The sequence below is a fragment of the Erinaceus europaeus genome, chromosome 11, assembly GCF_950295315.1.
Source record: "Erinaceus europaeus chromosome 11, mEriEur2.1, whole genome shotgun sequence".
In the NCBI taxonomy this organism is placed as follows: domain Eukaryota; kingdom Metazoa; phylum Chordata; class Mammalia; order Eulipotyphla; family Erinaceidae; genus Erinaceus; species Erinaceus europaeus.
Genome location: NC_080172.1, coordinates 114,668,546 through 114,691,061, shown reverse-complemented (window position 1 = coordinate 114,691,061; position 22,516 = coordinate 114,668,546). Strand labels below are relative to the sequence as shown.

The 22,516-nt window shown below is 48.2% G+C and overlaps 1 protein-coding gene across 1 annotated transcript in view; it reads right to left on the bottom strand.

Moving 5' to 3' along the window:
• FHAD1 (forkhead associated phosphopeptide binding domain 1) overlaps positions 1-22,516 on the bottom strand; it is a 137,306-nt gene that overhangs the window by 6,000 nt on the left and 108,790 nt on the right. The window contains exons 12-16 of the mRNA XM_060201016.1: positions 19,031-19,114; positions 18,222-18,374; positions 14,528-14,723; positions 6,900-6,970; positions 3,314-3,466 (exon numbers count right to left, since the gene is read on the bottom strand). Coding sequence (XP_060056999.1) covers positions 3,314-3,466; positions 6,900-6,970; positions 14,528-14,723; positions 18,222-18,374; positions 19,031-19,114 — 657 coding nt within the window. The remainder of the gene's footprint in view (positions 1-3,313; positions 3,467-6,899; positions 6,971-14,527; positions 14,724-18,221; positions 18,375-19,030; positions 19,115-22,516) is intronic.

Sequence of the window (22,516 nt, the reverse complement as noted above, 5' to 3'; positions counted from 1 at the left end):
CCCTGCGCTCCGTGCCACGTGTGTCCAACCCGCTGCGCCACTGCCCAACCCCTGACATTAGTATTTTTTAAAAGATCTGAATCGGAGGTTTTCTTCAACTTCCTACCTTGGCCCAATAGTGTGGGTAGCTTCCTCGGTCTTTTAAAAAATCTCTTTATTTTTATTTATTGGATAGAGACAGCCAGAAATTGAGAGGGGAGGGGGAGATAGAGAGGGAAAGAGGCAGAAAGGCACTTGCAGCCCTGCTTCACCACTTGCAAAGCTTTCCCCCTGCAGGTGGAGCCTGGAGGCTTGAACCTGGGTCCTTATGCGCTGTATGTAACATGTGCGCTCCACCAGGTGCGCCACCAGCTGGCTCCCTCGATCTCCTCATTGTGTCTGATGCTCAGTGATGAGAACATGGTCTACAGGTCTGTGTTTGGACCTGCGCAGTGACCAGAAAAAGTTCAGGGTCTTAAATGCTCAATAGCCACCATGCTATTGGACACCGGTTCAAGTCTGAGATGCAACCCAGGCCTCAGGCCAGAGCACACTCTGCCTCACAGATTGTTTTCCAATTGTGGCTCATTGTTGTGGATGGAGATTTTTTTTTTTTCCCCTCCTTCTCTATACCTGCCTTGTCACCTAGACGCTGACCCATCCCTTGTGTTCACTGTGGTTTGGCTGTTTATGCCAAAGGAGAGAGTCACAGGCCATCTCAGTTGGCCGTCTTGGCCCCCTGCCAGGCATTAGTGTTTATTTTTTTGCATTTTAAAAATATTTTTATTTATTATATATATATATATATATATATATATATAGAGAGAGAGAGAGAGAGAGAGAGAGAGAGAGAAAGAGAGAGAGAGAGATTGAGAGGAAGTGGGTGATAGAGAGGGAGAGAGACAGTGAGATACCTGAACCCCCTGCTTCACCCCCTCACAAAGCTTTGCCCCTGCAGGGAGTCAAGAGATGTGGCAAGGCATTAGTGTTTTGTTTTTTTTTTTTTAAAGATTTAAAAAATAATTTTTATTTATTCCCTTTTGTTGCCCTTGTTTTATTGTTGTAGTTATTATTGTTGCTGTTATTGATGTCTTTATTGTTGGATAGGACAGAGAGAAATGGAGAGAGGAGGGGAAGACAGAGAGGGGGAGAGAGAGACAGACACCTGCAGACCTGCTTCACCGCTTGTGAAGTGACTCCCCTGCAGGCGGGGAGCCGGGATCCTTTAACGCCAGTTCTTGCGTTTTGTGCTGCCTGCGCTTAACCCGCTGCACTACTGCCCGACTCCCGGCATTAGTGTTTTTTTAAATTTTAATTTAATTAATTTAATTTTTTTCCTCCAGGGTTATTGCTGGGCTCGGTGCCTGCACCATGAATCCACCGCTCCTGGAGGCCATTTTTCCCCCTTTTTGTTGCCGCCTCGTTGCGGTTATTATTGCCCTTGTTGGCGTTGTTTTGTTGTTGGATAGGACAGAGAGAAATGGAGAGAGGAGAGGAAGACAGAGAGAGAGGGGGAGAGAAAGACAGACACCTGCAGACCTGCTTCACCGCCCATAAAGCGACTCCCCTGCAGGTGGGGAGCCGAGGGCTCGAACCGGGATCCTTCTGCCGGTCCCTGCGCTTTGCGCCACCTGCGCTTAACCCGCTGCGCCACCGCCCAACCCCCTGCATTAGTGTTTTTAATCTCCTAAATGACAAGCATGCTACCAAAGTCGTGAGCCGCTGATCTGGGGTGATGGTAATGAGCTTGTGAAATTCACCACGGCTTTCTGAATATTCAGTGGGCTCGGCCCCAGGGCTATGATGAAGATCGTCTGTAGAGACTGATTCACTGGGTCTGAAGAATCCCTATCCTTTTTTTTTTTTTTTTTTACTTTTAATCAATATTATTGTCGCTGTTTGGGCATTTTTTCTTTTCCACCCCATATCCATTCACATATTTAAGAGAAACTTCATAACATCATACTCTTCCCCCATTTTATTGGATAGGACAGAGAGAATTGGAGAGAGGAGGGGAAGCTAGAGATGGGGGAGAGAAAGACAGACACCTGCAGACTTGCTTCATTGCTTGTGAAGCATCTCCCCTGCAGGTGGGGAGCAGGGCTTGAACCCAGGTCCTTGTGCATGGTATTATGTGCGCTGAGCTGGGTGCACCACTGCCCGGTCCCCGGAATCTTTATTTATCTGTACCACAGCCCAGTGGGCTCTTATTTTGTGAAACCCTTCCTCTGATGCTGCTGCAAATGTGACCTGCAGAACTCATCGGTCAGCCCCAACTAGGAGCTGCTCAGAAATGCCAAGATAACAACGGTTCTGCCAAAGGACTCTCCTGCCTGAGGCCCTCAAGTCCCAGGTTCAGTCCCAAGCACCACCAGAAGCCAGAGCTGAGCAGGGCTCTGGTCTCTCTCTCATTCCAATCACACACACACACACACACACACACACACACACACACACACACACACACACACACACACCTAGATCCCACCCTAGACCTGCAGCTGCCATCTGCATTACAATATCCCCAAGGGATTCGTGGGCAGCTTTCAGTTTGAGAGGCACTGCTGTAAAGTATCTTCTTCTTCTTATTTTTAAATATTTATTTATTCTCTTGCATTGCCCTTGTTTTATTGTTGTAGTTATTATTGTTGCCATCCTTGTTGGATAAGACAGAGAGAAATGGAGAGAGGAGGGGAAGACAGAGAGGGAGAGAGAATCTGACACCTGCAGACCTGCTTCACTGCCTGTGAAGTGACCCCCCCCCGCAGGCGGGGAGTGGGGGCTCGAACCGGGATTCTTACACGGGTTCTTGCGCTTTGCGCCCCCTGTGCTTAACCTGCTGTGCTACCGCCCGACTCCCTATAAAGTATCTTCTAATTGGAATTAATTTCTAGAAAAGCAAGTAGCAGTTTGCGCCTTTTGCTTCCTGAGGTGTATGAAGCAAAACACACACACACACACACACACACACACACACACACACACACACTCACACTCACACACATCAAAACTGACTATGACGTTAGTCTTGCAGCTCTTCAAATCTGTCTACCAGGAGCTGCAGAGATGACTCAGACTTGCAGAAATCATTTGAAAGATGTAAACAAGTTGAGCTACTGCTTCCAGAATCTCAGTAGCCTCGCTCTGCCAGGCTGGCATCGCTCTGCATTCTGAAATTCCAGCTTCCCAGTCATGCCTTCAAAATCCCTTACCCTGGCTAGGTTTGTTCCATGGAGTCTTGTAGATTTTTCTGCCTAAGCTCATGCCCTCAGCTTCTCATGGGGAAGGCCCTTTCCTCAGTGACTAGCAGTAAGACAATGGCAGGACCCCTTACCGCCTTGTCTTCCATTAAACTCTTGATTTTGGCGTTCAGCTTCTCCTCTTGCTGTAGCCTCTCCTCGTTCAGCTTCTCCTTTTCTGCCAGATGCTCCTTCAGCTTTTCTTGCAGCAAAACTTGCTGTGTTTCCTGAGAGCTGCTTAATTTGATCTGAAAGGAGAGGAAGAGAGACTGACACTGAGGGGGGAGCGTCTTGTCTTTTCTGCAAGTTGCTTTTCCTGCGGAGGGACGGAAGGCTATACAAATTTTTCTTACAGATGCAGAAAAAGCTCTGCTTGACTTAGTTACTTCTGTGGAAGCAGCCGGGTCACAGTGGTTAGTTAGGAACTCTGGGCAGAGGGAGAGAGTTCACCCGACAGAGCACACGCTTCACATATACGAAGCCCTGGCTTTGATTGCCTGACGTCACGTGGGAGCACCATGCCCAGCACATGTGGCGGCATCTCTCCTTCTCTGTCTCCCCTTCTTCCTTTCAGAGGAAAGAAAAAAGAGTGGTCTGGGAGATGGCACAGTGGATAAAGCACTGGACTCTCGAGCATGAGGTCCTGAATTCAATCCCTGACAGCACATGTACCAGAGTGATGTCTGGTGTCCTCTCTCTCTCTCTCTCTCTCTCTCTAACTTTCTTATTAATAAATAAATAAAATCTTTAAAAAAAAGAAAAGAAAAAGAGAGTGAGTCCATCAGGAGTGATGGAATGGCACAGCTGTGAAGTTCCAGGGTGCAAAAGAAAAACTAAAAAGAAAAGAACAGAGGTTTTGACATCTGAATAGACTCTCACATCTATTCTTTCTAGATGCCCTTTTCTTTAGACAGTGAGGCTGATGACAATATTTAAGGTCTTAGAGTCGCCAGGATTAAATAAGACACTGACAGCTTTAGCACAGTGCTTGGTCCGTAGGAGCAGGCCAGTAAATGGTATTTTGAATGATTAATAATTATTGTTGAGTATATGAGAACATCAGTGAACAGGGAGCAGAAGGCCTGTGTCTTGATTCTTCCACCAGCTAGCTATGCTGTATAAAGACACTGAACTCTGGGGGCTAGGCGGTAGTGCGGCTGGCCAAGCACACATGATACTAAGCGGAAGGACCTGTGCAAGGATCTGGGTTCAAGTCTCCGGCTCTCCACCTGCAAAGAGGACCCTTCACAAGTGGTAGAGCAGGTCTGCAGGTGTCTGTCTTTCTCTCCTCCTCTCTATCTCTCCGTCCTCTCTCAACTTCTCTCTGTCCTTTCCGATAAAATGGAAAAGAAAAAAAAAGGCCTCCAGGAGCAGTGGATTCATAGCACCAGCGATAACTCTGGAGGCAAAACAGACAAACACACTGAACTTTGTTCTCTCTGTCTGTAAAATAAGAAGGACAGATTGAATCTAGACTTAACTCACTGTCTTCAGACTTAGTCTGGTCCAAGGCGCATTGTTGTCAATAAAGCGTTAACAGAACAGGGTCACAACCGTCACGCACTCCAGTGGGGCGTCGATACGCTTTAATCACACAGTGCCACCATGTCCGAGGCCACGTCCTCAGGGACTATATGGCCAGGGTGCTCAGAAACAACTACAGGGGGCCAGGGGGCGGCCCACTCAGCAGGGCATATGTTGCCATGAGCAAGGATCTGGGTTCACGCCCCTGAGCCCTCTGGCTGCTTTGACTTTCAGCTGCAGAATCAGAATATGAGGGACAGCTGCAGAAGCTGAAGAGCCTAACTTATTGACAAGCCGGAGTTGTACAGAAAAGAAATCTGCACTTCTGGAACTAGAAGGCTCTGTGGTAGCGAACAAACCTTTTTTCCCCTTTATTGGGGAGATTAGTGGTTTACAGTCGACAGTAAAATACAGTATTTGGTACATGTGTGACAGTTGTCAGTTTTCTGCATGATATATAATTTCTTTCTTTCTTTCTTTTTAAATATTTATTTATTCCCTTTTGTTGTCCTTGTTTTTTTATCATTGTTGTTATTATTGATGTCATTGTTGTTGGATAGGACAGAGAGACATGGAGAGAGGAGGGGAAGACAGAGAGGGGGAGAGAAAGACAGACACCTGCAGACCTGCTTCACCGCCTGTGAAGCGACTCCCCTGTAGGTGGGGAGCCAGGGGCTCGAACTGGGACCCTTACGCCGGTCCCTGCGCTTTGCGCAGTTTATTTTTACCAGAGCACTGCAAAGATCTCACTGATAGTGGTGCAGGGGGATTGAACCTGGGACTTCAGAGCCGCAGGCATGGGAGTCTGTTTGCATAACCATTAATGCTATCTACCTCTGCCCCAAGAATCTCTCTTCATATAAGCATTATGCTGTTTCCCCCACCCCCACAGAAGACGCGAACCTCCCACCAGGCTCTCCTTCACCACCATGTTCTAGGACCTGAACACTCCTCGCCCACCTGCCCCAGAGCCCTTCACCCCAGCGCGGTGCACCAAACCCAGTCCCAGTTCTGGTTTGTGTTTTCCCTCTGGAGAACAGCCGCTCCTCCTCCTCTTCTTGCCCTTGACTCTGTCACCTGACTGGCTTTGGCCAGTGCGATGTCAGCAAACACTGCAAGCAAAGGAAGGAGCCGGCTCTCCGTGACTGGCCCTGCTCGCTCTTCTGGTTTCCACTTCCTCTGCAGTTGACAATGGTATTGGGTAGAGACAGAGAGAAATTGAGAAGGGAGAGAGAGAGAGAGACGGGGAGAGAGAGAGGGAGAAAGACAGAGAGAACTGCGGCCCTGCTTCACCCTGCAGGTGGGGACCGGGGGCTTGAACTCAGGGCCTTGAGCATTGTAATGCGTGTGCTCAACCTGGTGCATCATCACCTGGCCCCTTGTCTGAACGTTTTCATGTGCAGAAGGTAGAAGGTAGTGCCATTTCACTTCTCGGAAGATGCAGATTTATCAGCTTCACACACACGCATACACACACACACACACACACACACACAGACACACACACACAGACACAGACACACAGACACAGACACACAGACACAGACACAGACACACACAGACACAGACACACACACACAGACACAGACACACACACACAGACACAGACACACACAGACACACACACACAGACACACACACACAGACACACACACAGACACACACACAGACACAGACATACACACACAGACACACAGACACAGACACACACACAGACACAGACACACACACACACCACACACACAGACACACAGAGAGGCACACACAGACACACACACAGACATACACACAGACACACAAACACACACAGAGACACACACAGAGACACACAGACACAGACACACAGACACAGACAGACACACACACAGACACACACACACACCACACAGACACACACACACACACCACACACACATACACACACACAGACACACACACAGACACACACTCACAGACACACACAGACACACACACAGACACACAGAGACACACACACAGAGACACACACAGAGACACACACACAGACACACACACAGACACAGACAGACAGACAGACAGACAGACACACACACACACACAGACACACACACAGAGACACACCCCACTATATAAACGCTACAGGTGAACTGGAAAGAACATCCAACGTTAACCGTTTACCTGAAGTTCTTGGGTATGGACTTTCATTTTTTTATAATGTTCCAGAAGACATTTCAGATACAAGGGTATGCCTAAGAAAGAGAAGCGAGAAGTAGTTTAAGTATCAATTCAACTCAGCCCCTCTGTTTTCTAGGTCATGTCTACCTGACATGGCTGGAGCCATTTTAAAAACAGCGCTGGAATAAGCCACCACAAGAAAACCTGCCTACAGGCCTTTTTAAACTCCACCAAACTCCTGAGCCGGACCAACGGGCAAACATCCCGAGAAGACAGCCAGAACAAAAATATCCAGTTTGGCAGGACTTTGAAAGTGACCTTTGCCCTCACCACACGACCATGTCACCATGTGCCATCTTCACCTGATTGTGTTTGTCTGTGTCCCCTTTGTCAGACCTTCTTGGTCTCTTTGGAAGACTCCCCAGCCTGGGTGTTTCCTCTTGGACACACTTTGGGTTTCTGATCAGGCATCTATACCTCTCAGACTGCCATTCTGTTCTGTTCCCAAATAAACACATTTCAGCTTTTGAGATGGAGAGGGCAAAGGTGTGGTTCTCTCTAGAGCCTTCAGCAGGAACCAGTCCATCCAACACCCTGAATCTAATGCAGTGAAACTGATGCTAGACTTTTGATTTCCAGAACCCTGTAAGAATAAATTAGTGGGAGTCAGGCGGTAGCGCAGTGGATTAAGTGCACGTGGTACAAAGTGCAGGGACTGGTATAAGGATCTCGGTTCCACCTGTAGGCAAGTCACTTCACAAGTGGTGAAGCAGGTCTGCAGGTGTCTGTCTTTCTCTCCCTCTCTCTGTCTTCCCCTCCTCTCTCCATTTCTCTCTGTGCTATCCAACAACAACGACATCAACAACTACAATAATGACTACAACAATAAAACAACAAGGGCAACAAAAGGGAGAATAGATAAATATTTAAAAAAAATTAGTGTGTGAAGTCATTAAGTTTCCAGTACTCTTTTTTTTTTTTTTTTAAAAAAAAAGATTTTATTTATTTATGAGAAAGACAGGCAGAGAGAGAGAGAAAGAACCAGACATCACTCTGGAACATGTGCTGCTGGGGATTGAACTCAGGACCTCATGCTTGAGAGTCCAGTGCTTTATCTATTGCACCACCTCCCGGACCACCCAGAACTCCTTACAGCAGTCAGAAGAACTAAAGGAGGTGAAGGTGGATAGGAAGGTGTGTGTGTGTGTATGAAAGTTGAATGCAGGTGAAGAGTTTGAGGGGAGGAAGTGCTTGTCGCAGGAGAAGATGGAACCTTACTGGGCTAGACCAGGTATTGAGAGAAGGGGGGAGCAGAAGGCAGAACTGGAGTAGAAGGCCGAGGCCGATTAGTGGCAGGTCTAGAACAATAGCCTGAAAAGGGCCAGCAAGACAGATCACAGCCGTGTACCCAGCATGTCTTCTGTGTGCCCAGGCCTCTGCTAAGCAGTCGACCGGTTGTCCTGTGGTATTGTCTCATCATTGGCTTTTTTTTTTTTTTAACAGATGAGGCAGCTGGTCTCTGGGACACATGGCTGCTGAATGCCACACAGCTGGCAAAGGGCTGAGCCGGGACTCAGATCGCGGTGCCTCCAGGGTCTGAGTCATTGCTGAGTTTCATCTGCTGAGGCGACAGAGACTTGGCTTGAGGAAGAGTGTTTTTCATTCAGTAAAAACTCTGACACATGAGAGGAGGAGGAGCTAGCTGAGTGTCTTTTTTTTAAAAAAAATATTTATTTATTCCCTTTTGTTGCCCTTGCTTTTTTTATTATTGTTGTAGTTATTGATGTCATTGTTGGATAGGACAGAGAAATGGAGAGAGGAGGGGAAGACAGAGAGAGGGGGAGAGAAAGACAGACACCTGCAGACCTGCTTCACCGCTTGTGAAGTGACTCCCCTGTAGGTGGGGAGCCGGGGGCTCCAACTGGGATCCTTCCACCGGTCCTTACGCTTTGTGCCACGTGTGCTTAACCTGCTGCACTACTGCCCGACTCCCGCTAGCTGGGTGTCTTAAGGGCAGCAATGTTGACATTGGGTTAAACAGTTCTTGCCCTGATTCAACTTTCTAGCCCTGTTCTCAACTCTGACCCTATCTTCCCAGACAGTACTTTCAGTCCACCTGCATGTTAGCTGTCCAGCTCAGGTAAAACTTACTACAGTCATGGGGCCCTGGGAACATCCTTAACATCTCAGCTTCTTCCCACCTGAAGACCCCTAGTTTCATCTGCTCTATTCCTACCTTTGGGTTCCTGTTGATTAAACGAATTGTCCTGCTTTATTTCTTACCACCTTTCAGCCACCAAGTTGCAGATGCTGCTAGGATTCCATCCTGAATTCCCTGGGCAGACAACCTCACCAATGTGTCCTGGAACCTCCCTTCCCCAGAGCCCTGTCCCACTAGGGAAAGACAGAAACAGACTGGGGGGATGGATCCACCTGCCAATGCCCATGTCTAGCAGAGAAGCAATTACAGAAACCAGAACTCCCACCTTCTGCTCCTCATAAAGAATTCTGATGTATATCCCCAGAGGGATAAAGAAAAGGAATCTTCCAGAGGAGAGGATGGGGCTCAGAACTCCGGTGGTGGGAACTGTGTGGAATTGTGCCCCTGTTATCTTACAATCTTGTTCATCATTATTAAATCACTGATCATGATAATAATAATAACAACAAAAATAATGTTCTTGGCTGTTGTGGTCCCCTGCTAGGCCTTATAGGACACTTAGCAGCATCTTTCTCTCTCTCTCTCCCCTGGATCCTTTTCCCTGGTTGTGATAATCAGAGATGTTTGCAGATATGACCAGGTCTCTGACAGCTAGTCTACCCTCTCTAGCTCCTCTGTCCCCTCAATTTCTCAGAAATGCAGAATAAACATATTAATATTTTAAAACATTTCTTTTAAAATTCTTTTCCTATATTTATTTTATTTTCCCTTTTGTTGTCCTCAGTTTTTATGGTTGTTATTGATGTCGTTGTTGTTGGATAGGACAGAAATGGAGAGAGGAGGAGAAGACAGAGAGGGGGAGAGAAAGACAGACACCTGCAGACCTGCTTCACCACCTGTGAAGCTACTCCCCTGCAGGTGGGGAGCTGGGGGCTCAAACCGGGATCCTTACGCGGGTCCTAGCGCTTTGCACCACCTGCGCTTAACCCTCTGTGCTACTGCCCAACTCCCTAAAAACATTTCTTAAAAAGTCCTCTCCTCGGAGTAGATCAGGGAACATGGTTAAGAGTCAGAGGGGTGTCCAGGTTTTCAGTGCTAGTCTCAAGTTGGGTGGGAGAAGCAAAGTAAAGATTTGAGAGTAAAGATTGGGTTGGGTGAGGAGTCAGATGGTTGGGGTCAGGGGGTGGGGTGAGCAAGATGACCTGCGTAGTGCTTGCTTGGGCTGGGGGAGCCTCATGAGTGCAGTGGCGACATTAGGAGGGGTCTAGCATTGTGCTGTGTATCAGAAGAGGCCAAGAGAATTATGAGAAGAGGAAGTCAAGAATATTGATGGTGTGTGTGTGTGTGTGTGTGTGGGAGCGTTTGAATTATAACCATAACAGAATGTCTCTCTTTGGAAGAAGGAATAATTCTTCATCATATTTCTAGTTACAGAAATTATATGTGTCTGCTATGCAAATTCAAACATTACAGAAATCCATAATATGGAATTCTCTTTAGTGGTTGACACACAGTAGAGCTACCAGTAAGAGCTACTGCATGGATGGACATATGTCAAGATCATGCTGGGCTCATGCTTTCAATAGTTTTTTTTTTTTTTTAACCAGAGCACTGCTCAGTTCTGGCTTATGGTGGTGCAGGGAATTGAACCTAGGACTTTGGAGCCTCAGGCATGAGAATCTCTTTGCAGAACCATTATGATATCTACCCTGCCCACTCTCAATAGTCTTAAGCCTTTTTTTTTTCCTCCCAATTTTTCTTTTGATCAGATGTCATCATGTTAAAGAACGAAGAACAGGAATATACTATGAGTATTGTGTTGCAACTTTTTTATGATTTAAAAATACTTCATTTCATGCATAAGGAGAGTGATTGTCTATGCATGCAGGCGAATCTTAGAATCGAAACAAAGTCTTGCAGAAATAGCTACAAACAACTGAGCTTGCACAGAAAACTGTGGACTTCTTTCTTGCCCTTATCAAGAGGAGCACGAGAATGCAGGCTGCAGAAGTGGGGAACTGTCTGTCCAGACTCCCTCTGAGACATTTCGTATCTTCCCATCAGGAATGCGAGGCAGACCCCTCATCACTGAGGTCTTGAGTAGTGACTCCCAGCCTCCTAGGCTGTTCCTGATGCCATCCACCAATAATTCTCTGGGGAACAGATTTCAGGATTTACCAGCTAAGCTTGTCAGGTGTGTTTGGTCTCTTAGGGGACTATTCCAAGAGACAGGTAGTAGGTAGTTAAAAAGCTGGGGTTGGGAGTTGGGCGGCAGGTAGCGCAGTGTGGCGCAGGTGGCGCAAAGCGCAAGGACCTGCGTAAGGATCCCGGTTCAAGTCCCCGGCTCCCCACCTGCAGGGGAGTTGCTTCACAGGTGGTGAAGCAGGTCTGCAGGTGTCTATCTTTCTCTCCCCCTCTCTCTGTCTTCCCCTCCTCTCTCCATTTCTCTCTGTCCTATCCAACAATGACATCAATAACAACAACAATAATAACTACAACAATAAAAAGACAAGGGCAACAAAAGGGAATAAAGAAAATTAAAAAAAAAATATATATAAAGATTTTTTTAAAAGCTGGGATTTTGATCCCAGAAAGAATTAGAGTGAGTCCTCGTTTAACCACATGGCAGCTGGGAGCCACCTGTTGCCGTGAGTCCGCAGAGGAGGTGTGGGAATGGATCTTAGAGCCACAACCCACCTGTATGCTTGTGGCTGAAAGAGCCCCATTTGCTGCCATGTGTAGAGGTGGGGGGGGTCCTAAGGGGAGGGGGAGAGCTTTGAGGGAGGTGGCTGGTGCAGAATGACATCATACTCATGTGTCATGACCACATTGTAAAGCTTTAGCTTACTCAACAAAAATTAAAAAAAAAAATCACCTTGGCGTGAATAAACAGACACTCCCTGTGCATATCCCCATCTGAGTGCTAGCAACATGGAGGCTACATCTGGCTGCCCAGCCTTTGACGACTGACGGTAACCCCCGCTTATTAATGCTGTGGTGAGCCAGGCTCTGCGACTTACACGTATGTCACAGCGTTTAGTCTCCTTAAGCCACCCCCAGGAGATTTTATCCCTATTTTAAAAGCAGATGGACAGAAGTACTCAGAAATCAAGGACCGTTCTCCCGAAGCTAGTGAATGCGCACAGATGAGATTCCAACCTCGGCAGGTAGTGGTCTCCAAAGCCCCAGTGCAGATTTAGGGCACTGTAACCCAAACAGGACTTTACTTGAATAGGGTTCCCAGGCACTTGTGCAGAGAAGACTGTCTCCAGACGCAACCTGTTCCAACTCGTTCCTCACCTGAGACCCTCCGAAGACTTCTCCCCACTCTTAAGATGAGGCAGAGCTTCTTGTCAAGACCCTGCAAGCCAAGACCTGCTCTGCCTTCATGAACTCTGTTCCTCATTCCCATTTCTCTTAACTTTCTGTGTTCTCGTGGTCACCCCACCCTCGCATCTCATGCAACTGCCTTTGCCTACCATGCTCTCCACGGCCCTTTTGACAAAGGACTTTGCCTTCTGCAGAAGGCCCTCCCTAACCAGACTGGAGTCGTGCAGACTCACTGGCAACCGTCCCCAGCTTTTCAACAAATGCCCACACTACCTTCTTGTTTGTTTATTTTTTCTTTTTAAAACTTTTCTATTTTTATTTGATACGACAGAGAGAAACTGAGAGAGGAGAGAGAGAGATGAGAGAGAGAGAGGGAGGGAGGGAGAGGGAGAGGGAGAGAGAGAGAGACCTGCGGACCTGCTATACCACTCATGAGGCCTGGCCCCCTGCAGGTAGGGAACAAGGTCTTGAACCTGGGTCCTAGTGCATTATAACATGTGCACTCATGCCGGGATAGCTTCGTCAGAGAGAGAAAGACGAGGAACTCGGGGCTGAGCGGGAACGCAATGCAATGCCTTTATTGATCACAGACAATCCTTTTTATGTATCTCTTTAACCAGAAGTGGCAAGTGGGAAAAAGGAAATGGCTAGGAGAGGGGGTGGAGAAAAAGAGCTCAAAGGTAGCAAGCTTCCATAGCAGCTGTTGTGAAGATTCTAACCAGTGGGGATTAAACCAATACCCTGCAGGCAGGGCGGGTCTCAGGCAAAACAATGATTATGTCAATAGACCACAGCATCAAGCCATGCAGGGGACCTGGCGTAATGACCAACACACTTCACCAGGTGCACCAGTACTCCACCACCCCCTTTCTGTTGAGACTGCACGGTTTATGAGGGCAAAGAGAGTGCCCACTGTCCTCTTCAACATTTAATGATGCAAATGTTCAAACATAAAGTTGGAATTTCCAGTCAAACTGCACACACTTACCACCTAGATTCTAACATAAAGTTGGGGAAATTCCCCTCCTCTCTCCATTTCTCTCTGTCCTATCCAACAACGATGATATCAAAAACAACAACAATAATAACTACAACAATAAAACAACAAGGGCAACAAAAAGGAATAAATAAATATTAAAAAAACCTATGAATGTTATTTCTGAGAGATGGATATAGAGCATCGATTCAATTTCATTTTCTTTTTGCTTCTATCACTGTTGGTCTGCTTCTAAGACCCCTTCTGTTTTTTTTTAATATTTATTTTTATTTATTTATTCCCTTTTGTTGCCCTTGTTGTTTTATTGTTGTAGTTATTATTGTTGTTGTCGTTGTTGGATAGGACAGAGAGAAATGGAAAGAGGAGGGGAAGACAGAGATGGGGAGAGAAAGATAGACACCTGCAGACCTGCTTCACCACCTGTGAAGCGACTCCCCTGCAGGTGGGGAGCCGGGGTTCGAACCAGGATCCTTATGCCAGTCCCTGTGCTTTGCGCCACCTGCGCTTAACCCGCTGCGCTACAGCCGGACTCCCGACCCCTTCTGTTTTGATCATCACGTTAGGTTTGCTTGCGTTGCTTAACGCTGTGGTCTAGTTACATAATCATTGTTTTGTTTGAGACCCGCACTGGTTTAATCCCACTGGTTCAAGCTCTTTTTCCACTCCGCCCCCCTCTCCTGGTCACATCCCGTTTTCCACCGTTTAATCCCCACTGGTTTGCACACTTTTTCCTTCTCCCCGCCCCCGATCCTACCTACTTCCTCTTCCGACCTGACACTTCCGCCTCAGGAGATATAAAGGACAGGATTTTCTAGTGAATAGAGATTAAATTGCACTGCGTCTGAGCTTAGCCATGAGTCCCTGGTTGTCTGTCTCCCGCCCACGAAGATAGCCCGGCATCTGGCGCCTGAATAGGGACCGGCATATCACATCTCATTTTTCTCCAGTAATCGTGCCTCACTTGGGTGTGATTTTTTTCCCCTCCCATGCAGGAAAATCATTTCTCGTGTGGAGCATAAAGTAAGTTTGGAGAAGGGAAGGGAAGCTTGGCCACAGATTCAGCAGATGTCCTGTTGGGATAAGATTCAACTCGACATTTTGAGAGTCATGCAATGATGCAAAGAAAAAAACAGTTCCAGTTACCTTTGTCAGAGCCGGATAACTGGATGCCGACATCTTGGAGGAGCCGCTCTGTGTCCTCCAGCCAGGACAGTGACACACGCACGATGTCCAGCGCCGCCTTCTGAAGCCCTGACACAGGTGGGCTCAGCAGCAGGTGGCGGAGCAGGTCAGCCTCCTTTTTCAGGTCACTGCTGCAGCAGGACATTTTCATACAGGCCTGGAGCGGGAAGAGGGCGTGAGGAGCCCGACGGGACCTGGCTGAATGGCAGAGCTTCCCCTACGTGCCTCCCGGAGGCCCACTGGGACCCCAGCTTTACTCTTGGGGGAGGTCAGCTTTTTGGGGACACTATAGTTTGATTTTTTTTTTTACTGCACTGTGTTTTCTTCATATAGATAGACAGATAGATACCATGACACCAAATCTTCCTCCAGTGAGGTGGGGGCCAGGGCTTGAACTTGGGTTGTATGCATAGCAGACCAGGCCCCTTTCCAGGTGAGCTGCTATCTTACCAGCCCTACTTAAAAAAAAAAATGGGAGTGGGGTGGGTGGTAGTGCAGCGGGTTAAGTGAACATGGTGCAAAGCGCAAGGACTGTCATAAGGATCCCGGTTCGAGCCCCCAGCTCCCCACCTGCAGGGGAGTCGCTTCACAAGCAGTGAAGCAGTTAAAAAAAATTTTTTTTTCGCCATCACTGGGGTATAACCATGCCAAGCCAACTTTTTCAGATAGAGACAGAGAAAGTAATAGAAGCACAGAAGCTTCCCTCCAGTGTGGTAGGGTCTGGGATAGATATGATTTTTCCCCTTCCTTCCTTCCTTCCTTCCTTCCTTCCTTCCTTCCTTCCTTCCTTCTTTCCTTCCTCCCTCCCTCCCTCCCTCCCTTCCTCCCTCCCTCCCTTCCTCCCTTCCTTCCTTCCTCCCTTCCTTCCTTCTTTCCTTCCTTCCTTCCTTCCATCCTTCTTTTTTTTCAAGCTGCCATTGAAGTCATCTTTGGGGCTCAGCACCTGCATGATGAATCTACCTCTTCTAGCTGCAATTTTTTAGTTCTTAATTTTTTTCTTTTTAATAGAGACAGAGAGAAACTGAGAGGAAGGGGGAGGTAGAGAGGGAGAGAGACAGAGAGACCCCTGCAGCCCTGCTTCACCACTTATGAAGCTTCCCCCTGCAGGTGGGGAGCAGGGGCTTGGACCCAGGTCTTTGCTCATGATAATATGTGTGATACCACTGGGCCCCAGATTTTGTTTATTTTTTAAATATATATGGGGGAATCACAACAGCCACTGCAGTCAAACCCCACTATGCACAGGGCCTTCCCTTGTTTTTATGTTACAACTGTGTGGTGCTGGGACTTGAACTCATGGCATGTGTCCATGGCGCTTGTCATCTTCTGATAAATGTGAGCATTTGATATATATATATATATATCCCTAAAATCAAATGGCCAAGGACAATTTGGCTAAAATGAGAACCAAATTTGGCTACTCCTATTCATCAGAATTCTTGCTGAGATCAGCACACAGGCTGGCCAGAAAACAGGGCTTCCTGATTCGAAAGACAGCTGACAAGTCAGTGTTTGCACAGATTCCCCAAATAGTAGCTGCTTATTTCCAGATAAAGCAGAAGCAGCTGCCTGCTGGGATCTGCTGTATCTGGTGTGGGTTCCGGGGAAGTGTGGCCAGACTCCCTGCTCTGGATCCTCCACAGTGAAGGATGGAAGGCCGGCAGCAGTCTTTCCACTGTGGGTCAGAAGAGACCATCAGAGAGCAGGGCTTGGCTTAGCTGGGGCTGACATGGAAGTCGTGAGGGTTTTGTTCTCATTGGATACTGAGGTTTTCCAGAAGCCACTGGAGTTGCTCAGGAATCCTTCCCTTTGTCCAAGTTCACCTGGGAGGCATTTTTTTTTTTTCAGTTGACTTGCGTTCTCTTCTTCAATAAGAGAAAAGACGGATAGAAGACCAAGGCATTGACTGGAGCCCAGCTTGTTCCAGGGAAGAGGGGCAATTTACCAGAAAAGGAACAACAACAACAAAAAGAAAAAGAAAAAGGAGGAGGAGGAGAAGGAGAAGAAGAAGGAGGAGAAGGAGAAGGAGGAGGAGGAGGAGAAGGAGGAGGAGGAGGAGAAGGAGAAGGAGGAGGAGGAGGAGGAGGAGAAGGAGGAGGAGGAGAAGAAGAAGAAGAAGAAGAAGAAGAAGAAGAAGAAGAAGAAGAAGGAGAAGAAGGAGAAGAAGAAGGAGAAGGGTCAGGTAGCAGCACACCAGGTTAAGTGGACATAGTATGACCTGCAAGGACCCATGCGGGGATCCTAGTCAAGGCCCCGATTCCTCACCTGTGTGTGTGGTGGGGGGAGTCGCTTCACGAGTGGTGAAGCAGGTCTGCTCTGCAAGTGTCTCTCTGTATCTCTCCCTCTCTATCTTCCCCTCCTCTCTAAATTTCTCTCCGTCCTAGCCAATTAAAAAAATGGCCACCGGGAGCAGTGGATTTGTAGTGTTGTCACCGAGCCCCAGCGATAACACTGGAGGCACACACACACACACACACACACACACACACGTCTAGGGAAGGCCAGGTGGTAGCTCATCCATTAGCACACACATATCATGCTCAAGGACCTGGGTTCAAGACCATGATCTCTGGCCAAGAAACACATGAAAAAATGCTCCAAGTCTTTGATTGTCAGAGAAATGCAATAAGATACCACTTCACTCCTGTGAGAATGTCATACATCAGAAAAGGTAACAGCAGCAGATGCTGAAGAGGGTGTGGGGGGTCAAAGAAACCCTCCTGCACTGCTGGTGGGAATGTCAATTGGTCCAACTTCTGTGGAGAACAGTCTGGAGAACTCTCAGAAGGCTAGAAATGAACCTACCCTATGACCCTGCAATACTTCTCCTGGGGATATATCCTAAGGAACCCAACACACCCCTCCAAAAAGATCTGTGTACACCTATGTTCTTAGCAGCACAATTTGTAATAGCCAAAATCTGGAAGCAAACCAGGTGTCCAACAACAGATGAGTGGCTCAGCAAGTTGTGGTCTATATACACAATGGAATACTACTCAGCTATAAAAAATGGTGACTTCACTGTTTTCAGCCGATCTTGGATGGAGCTTGAAGAAATCATGTTAAGTGAAGTAAGTCAGAAACAGAAGGATGAATATGGGATGATCTCAGTCTAGGGCAGAAGTTAAAAAACAAGATCAGAAGAGAAAACACAAGTAGAACCTGAACTGGAATTGGCGTATTGCACCAAAGTAAAAGACTCTGGGGTGGGTGGGTGGGGGAGCGTACAGATCCAAGAAGGATGACAGAGGAGCTAGTGGGGGTTGTATTGTTATATGGAAAACTGGGAAATGTTATGCATGTACAAACTATTGTATTTACTGTCGAATGTAAAACATTAATTCCCCAATAAATAAATTAAAAAAACAACAACAAGGACATGATCTCCACCTGCAGAGAGGAAACTTCACACCTACTGCAGGTGTCTCTCCTTGTTGCTCTCCCACAATTTCTCTCAGACTCTCTACAAACAGAGACAGAGAGAGAAGGGGGAGGAGGAGGATGAGAAGAAGGAGAAGAGGGAGAGGGAGGCAGAAGACAGGAAAAAGCCACTGGGAATGGTGGTGCCATGCTGACACTGAGTTCCAGTGATAGCCCTGGAGAAGGAAAAAGTTAAGACAAGAAGGAGCTCTGTGAAAAGCAAAGGGAGGGTCACCTGGCAGTTGTCCAAAGTGGCCTTCAGCTTCTCGATGTTCTCTGTGATCTCCTCCTGTTTGGAGTTGCTGAGCTGAGTCTCTTTCTGCAGGGTCCATTTCCGCTGCTGAAAGTTGATGTTGTCCTCAGTGACCTGCGTGATCTTTTCTATTAACTGGCGAGACAGAGGGCGAACAGTTTAAAACGCAAGGTGGTTCTGGGAGAGGGGACTGGAGACTCCAGCCTCAGTGAGCCACAGAAAGGAAGGGGGAAGGAGGGAGGCCCGGCTTGTATGGGTGACGGCCCCAGAGGAGAACACAGGCCCTGTCACCAGCACACGTTTCCCAGAATCAGAAATTGTGTTACGTGACTTTTTTTTTAACTCGAGTTTTTTTTTTTTTTTTTTAAGTTTTATTTTAGTTGATAGGACAGAGAGAAATTGGAAAGAAGGGAAGAGAGAGAGAGGGAGAAAGAAGCAGACATCACTCTGGTACATGTGCTGCCTGAGATTGCTCTCTCTGTCTCCATCCAATACTAAAAGTTAAATAAAAAAATTAAACAAAGATTTAAATAGGCAAGTCTGCAGTCCAGAATTAGGCCCGAGCGGCTGAATTGGATCTTCACAGAAACATTCTGAGGAAGTTTTAACAAGTTTTTTTTTTTTTTTTTTTTTTACTGTAAAAGCCTGGAAATCCCATAAAATCAAAACAAATCTTTATGGTGTAGCAACAGTGTGGAAAAATATGTACTACCAACAAAAACAGAAGCATCTGCTCCCAGGGCCCGGAGTCCCACAGCCCCAGAGAAGGGAAGCCAAGAAGCCAGTCGAACCTGCTGATCCGTGATGGGCTTGTCCTGGAAGGGCCTAATACGTCCGTAGGTGGCCTTGATGACCTGGCTTCTGAAGTGCTCCAGCTGTGGGCAGCACAGAGGGGACGGACCAAGTCAGTGCTCGGCACAGGCGGCAGGGGCTACAGCTTGGCTGTGGCATTTCCATGCTGGACCCCAGGAGTCCAGTCTGCCTACCTTTCATGGTCACGACCGGTCATTAGAACTATCCCCTCTCCCCGGACAACACTTTTGGCCCACCTACTTGTCAGCTGTTGGGCTTAGGCAGAAATTACTTAAGTCACAGGCCCCTTGGACTACTAGCTTTCTTCAAAATAGGAGACCCCCAAATCTCATCGGCTCTATTCTTATCTTTAGGTTCCTGATCATGAAGCAATTTGTTCTGCTTTATATCTTACTGCTTTTCAGCCACCAAGTTGCAGATGCTACCATGATGTCAACCTGACTTCCCTGGGCAGACAACCTCACCAATATGTCCTGGAACCTCCCCTCCCCAGAGCCCTGCCCCACTAGGGAAAGATAGAAATAGGCTGGGGGTGTGGATCCACTTGCTAACACCCATGTCCAGCAGAGAAGCAATGACAGAAGTCAGACCTCCCATCTTCTGCTGCTCCCCATAATGATCCTGGGTCCTACTCCCAGAGGGATAAAGAATAGGGAAGCTTCCAATGGAGGGGATGGGATATGGAACTCTAGTGGCAGAACTGTGTGGAACTGTGCCCCTCTTATCCTACGATTTTGTTGATTGTTATTAAATCGGTAATAAGAAAGACCTGTACCCTCCCTGGATGGGCAAATGGCATGGCAGAGGGGGTGCAGGAGGCTCTGATTCCTTCCAAGGCAAACACGCCTGCCCAGCCTGACAGGTGCATGGGCCAGCGCACAGCCGTCTGTGATGGCTCATCATCCAGTGGGAGGTCTGGGGCCACGAGCACTCTTCCATCATTGCTAAGCTGGCACCAGACTGTGAAGTAAATATTGAGGCTGTCAGTTCAGACAGACTGTGTGATCAGCAGAGGGGCCTCAGGGAGGGAGGGAGACATGTGCTCTCTCTACTGCCTTGTGTACCTTGTCCTGAGCACTGAGCCTACTGTATACATCCTTGAACTCCTGGAGCCTGCCGCACAGGAGATGCTCAGACAGGAGCTGCTGGACACTTATCTGCACAAACACCTGCCAAGGTGTTTCCCAACACGGGAGGGTCTCCTGCTTCCAGGTTATGGTTGATCAAGTGGTATGGCCAAGTTGGGGCTTACAGAATCACAAGTTCAGGGGCCAGGCGGTGGCACACCTGGTTAGCGCTCACGTTAAAGTCCAAGCCCCTGGTCCCCACCTGCAGGGGAGAAAGCTTCACAAGTGGTGAAGCAGGGCTGCAGGTGTCTCTCTGTCTCTTTCCCTCCTTCCCTTTCTATTTCTGTCTCTACCTAATAATAAATAACAATAAAAAGAGAATCACAAGTTCAAGATGTCTAGCTGTCCCATGAGCAAAGAAGTCCAACTTTCTCCAGGTGTTTGCCAACATGGTGGCCCCAGATTTGTGTTTTCATCTGCTGCTAACTAACTAGTGACTGCTGAAGATTCTGTAACAGAGTCCGAAAGGGACTCTCTCTCTGGGTCTCTGAATATACCCAGAAGACTGGCTCCCAGGGCGTAGGAGCTCAGTGCACCGTGAAGGAAGCCGTGGAGCAGATGGTAAGTCGCCCAACGGTTTGTCTGCTGTCAGTCACTGGAAGTGGCTGCCGGATTTCTAGGCTGTTCTGTTTTCATGGCTAAGGGCGGGATGCTCGTTCGGCCACAGAAGAGGCTATGGGCAGACGACCCTGTGGGTGATGGTCCTCAGGCTCCCCGTGGGACTCCTGGGGATAAAGGGACCGTCCTTGGTCATGGGCCTGGGGAAGGCTGCGAGCTTTCACACTGAGCAGGCTGTGAAGGCAGGGCAAGAGAAACAGGGGTCTTCCTTTCTCTCGAGTCTAGGGGGTTTCTCTCAGGGTCCTCCTGGATGATTTCTGCTCCACACATAGCCAGGAACTCAGAGGCCCTCAACACGATGGCTGGGAACAAGGGGTATGTCCTCAGGTTAGGTGGAAGTCGGGGCTAGAAAATGAAGGAAGCGTGAGGGGGCAGTTCATGAGCACAGAGGGAGGGCCGCACTGGCAGACTGTGGGTCCATGTGTGAGGCGTAAGCGTCAGTGCCCTCAGGGTGAGCTGCCACAGGGAATGGTGGCAGTGAGTGTTGGTGGGAGGGGCTCAGACGCCTGCCCAGTGGACCTCTTACACCATCATTTAGCTGTGCGCACCTCGAAGTTTGGTGTGTGTCGGGTGCGTGGGGCGAGGGACAAAGCCCAGACACACTGCCTGGTGGCTTGGAAGTTACCATATAGAAGGGTTTTGGGGATGGGGATGGGGTGGAAGCCTAAAGATGTTTTTTTTTTGCCTCCAGGTTTTTTTTTTTGCCTCCAGGGTTATCATTGGGGCTCCCCCAGTGCCTGCACTACGCACCCACTGCTCCTGGAGGCCATTTTTTCCATTTTGTTGTTGTTGTTATTGTAGTTGTTGGGTAGGACAGAGAGAAATGGAGAGAGGAGGGGAAGACAGAGAGGGGGAGAGAAAGACAAGACACCTGCAGACCTGCTTCACCGCCTGTGAAGCGACTCCCCTGCAGATGGGGAGCCGGGGGCTCGAACCAGGATCCTTGCGCCGGGTCCTTGCTCTTCACGCCATGTGCGCATAACCGGCCCCCTAGATGGTGGTTTTTAAACCTTTTCTGATGGTTCACATACCCTTCTTTTTTTTTTTTTTCCTCCTCCAGGGTTATTGCTGGGCTCGGTGCCTGCACCATGAATCCACCGCTCCTGGAGGCCATTTTTCCCCCTTTTTTGTTGCCCTAGTTGTTGCAGCCTCCTTATGGTTATTACTGCCATTGTTGACATTGCTTTGTTGTTGGATAGGACAGAGAGAAATGGAGAGAGGAGGGGAAGACAGAGAGGGGAGAGAAAGATAGACACCTGCAGACCTGCTTCACCGCCCGTGAAGCGACTCCCCTGCAGGTGGGGAGCCGGGGCTCGAACCGGGATCCTTATGCCGGTCCCTGCGCTTTGCGCCACGGGCACTTAACCCTCTGCGCCACCGCCCGACTCCCCACATACCCTTCTAATAATCCAAAGGGCAACATGGTAGACCTTGCCTTCCAGGAGTGTCTGGGTTAGGGACAGACAGACAGACAGACACACACACACACACACACACTCACAGTCACACACACAGACAGACACACACTCACTCACACACACTCACACACACAGACAGACACACACTCACTCACACTCACACACACACACACACACACTCACACTCACACACACACACTCACACACACTCACACACATACACACACACACACTCACACACACACTCACTCACACACACACATACACACACACTCACACACACACACACTCACACACACAC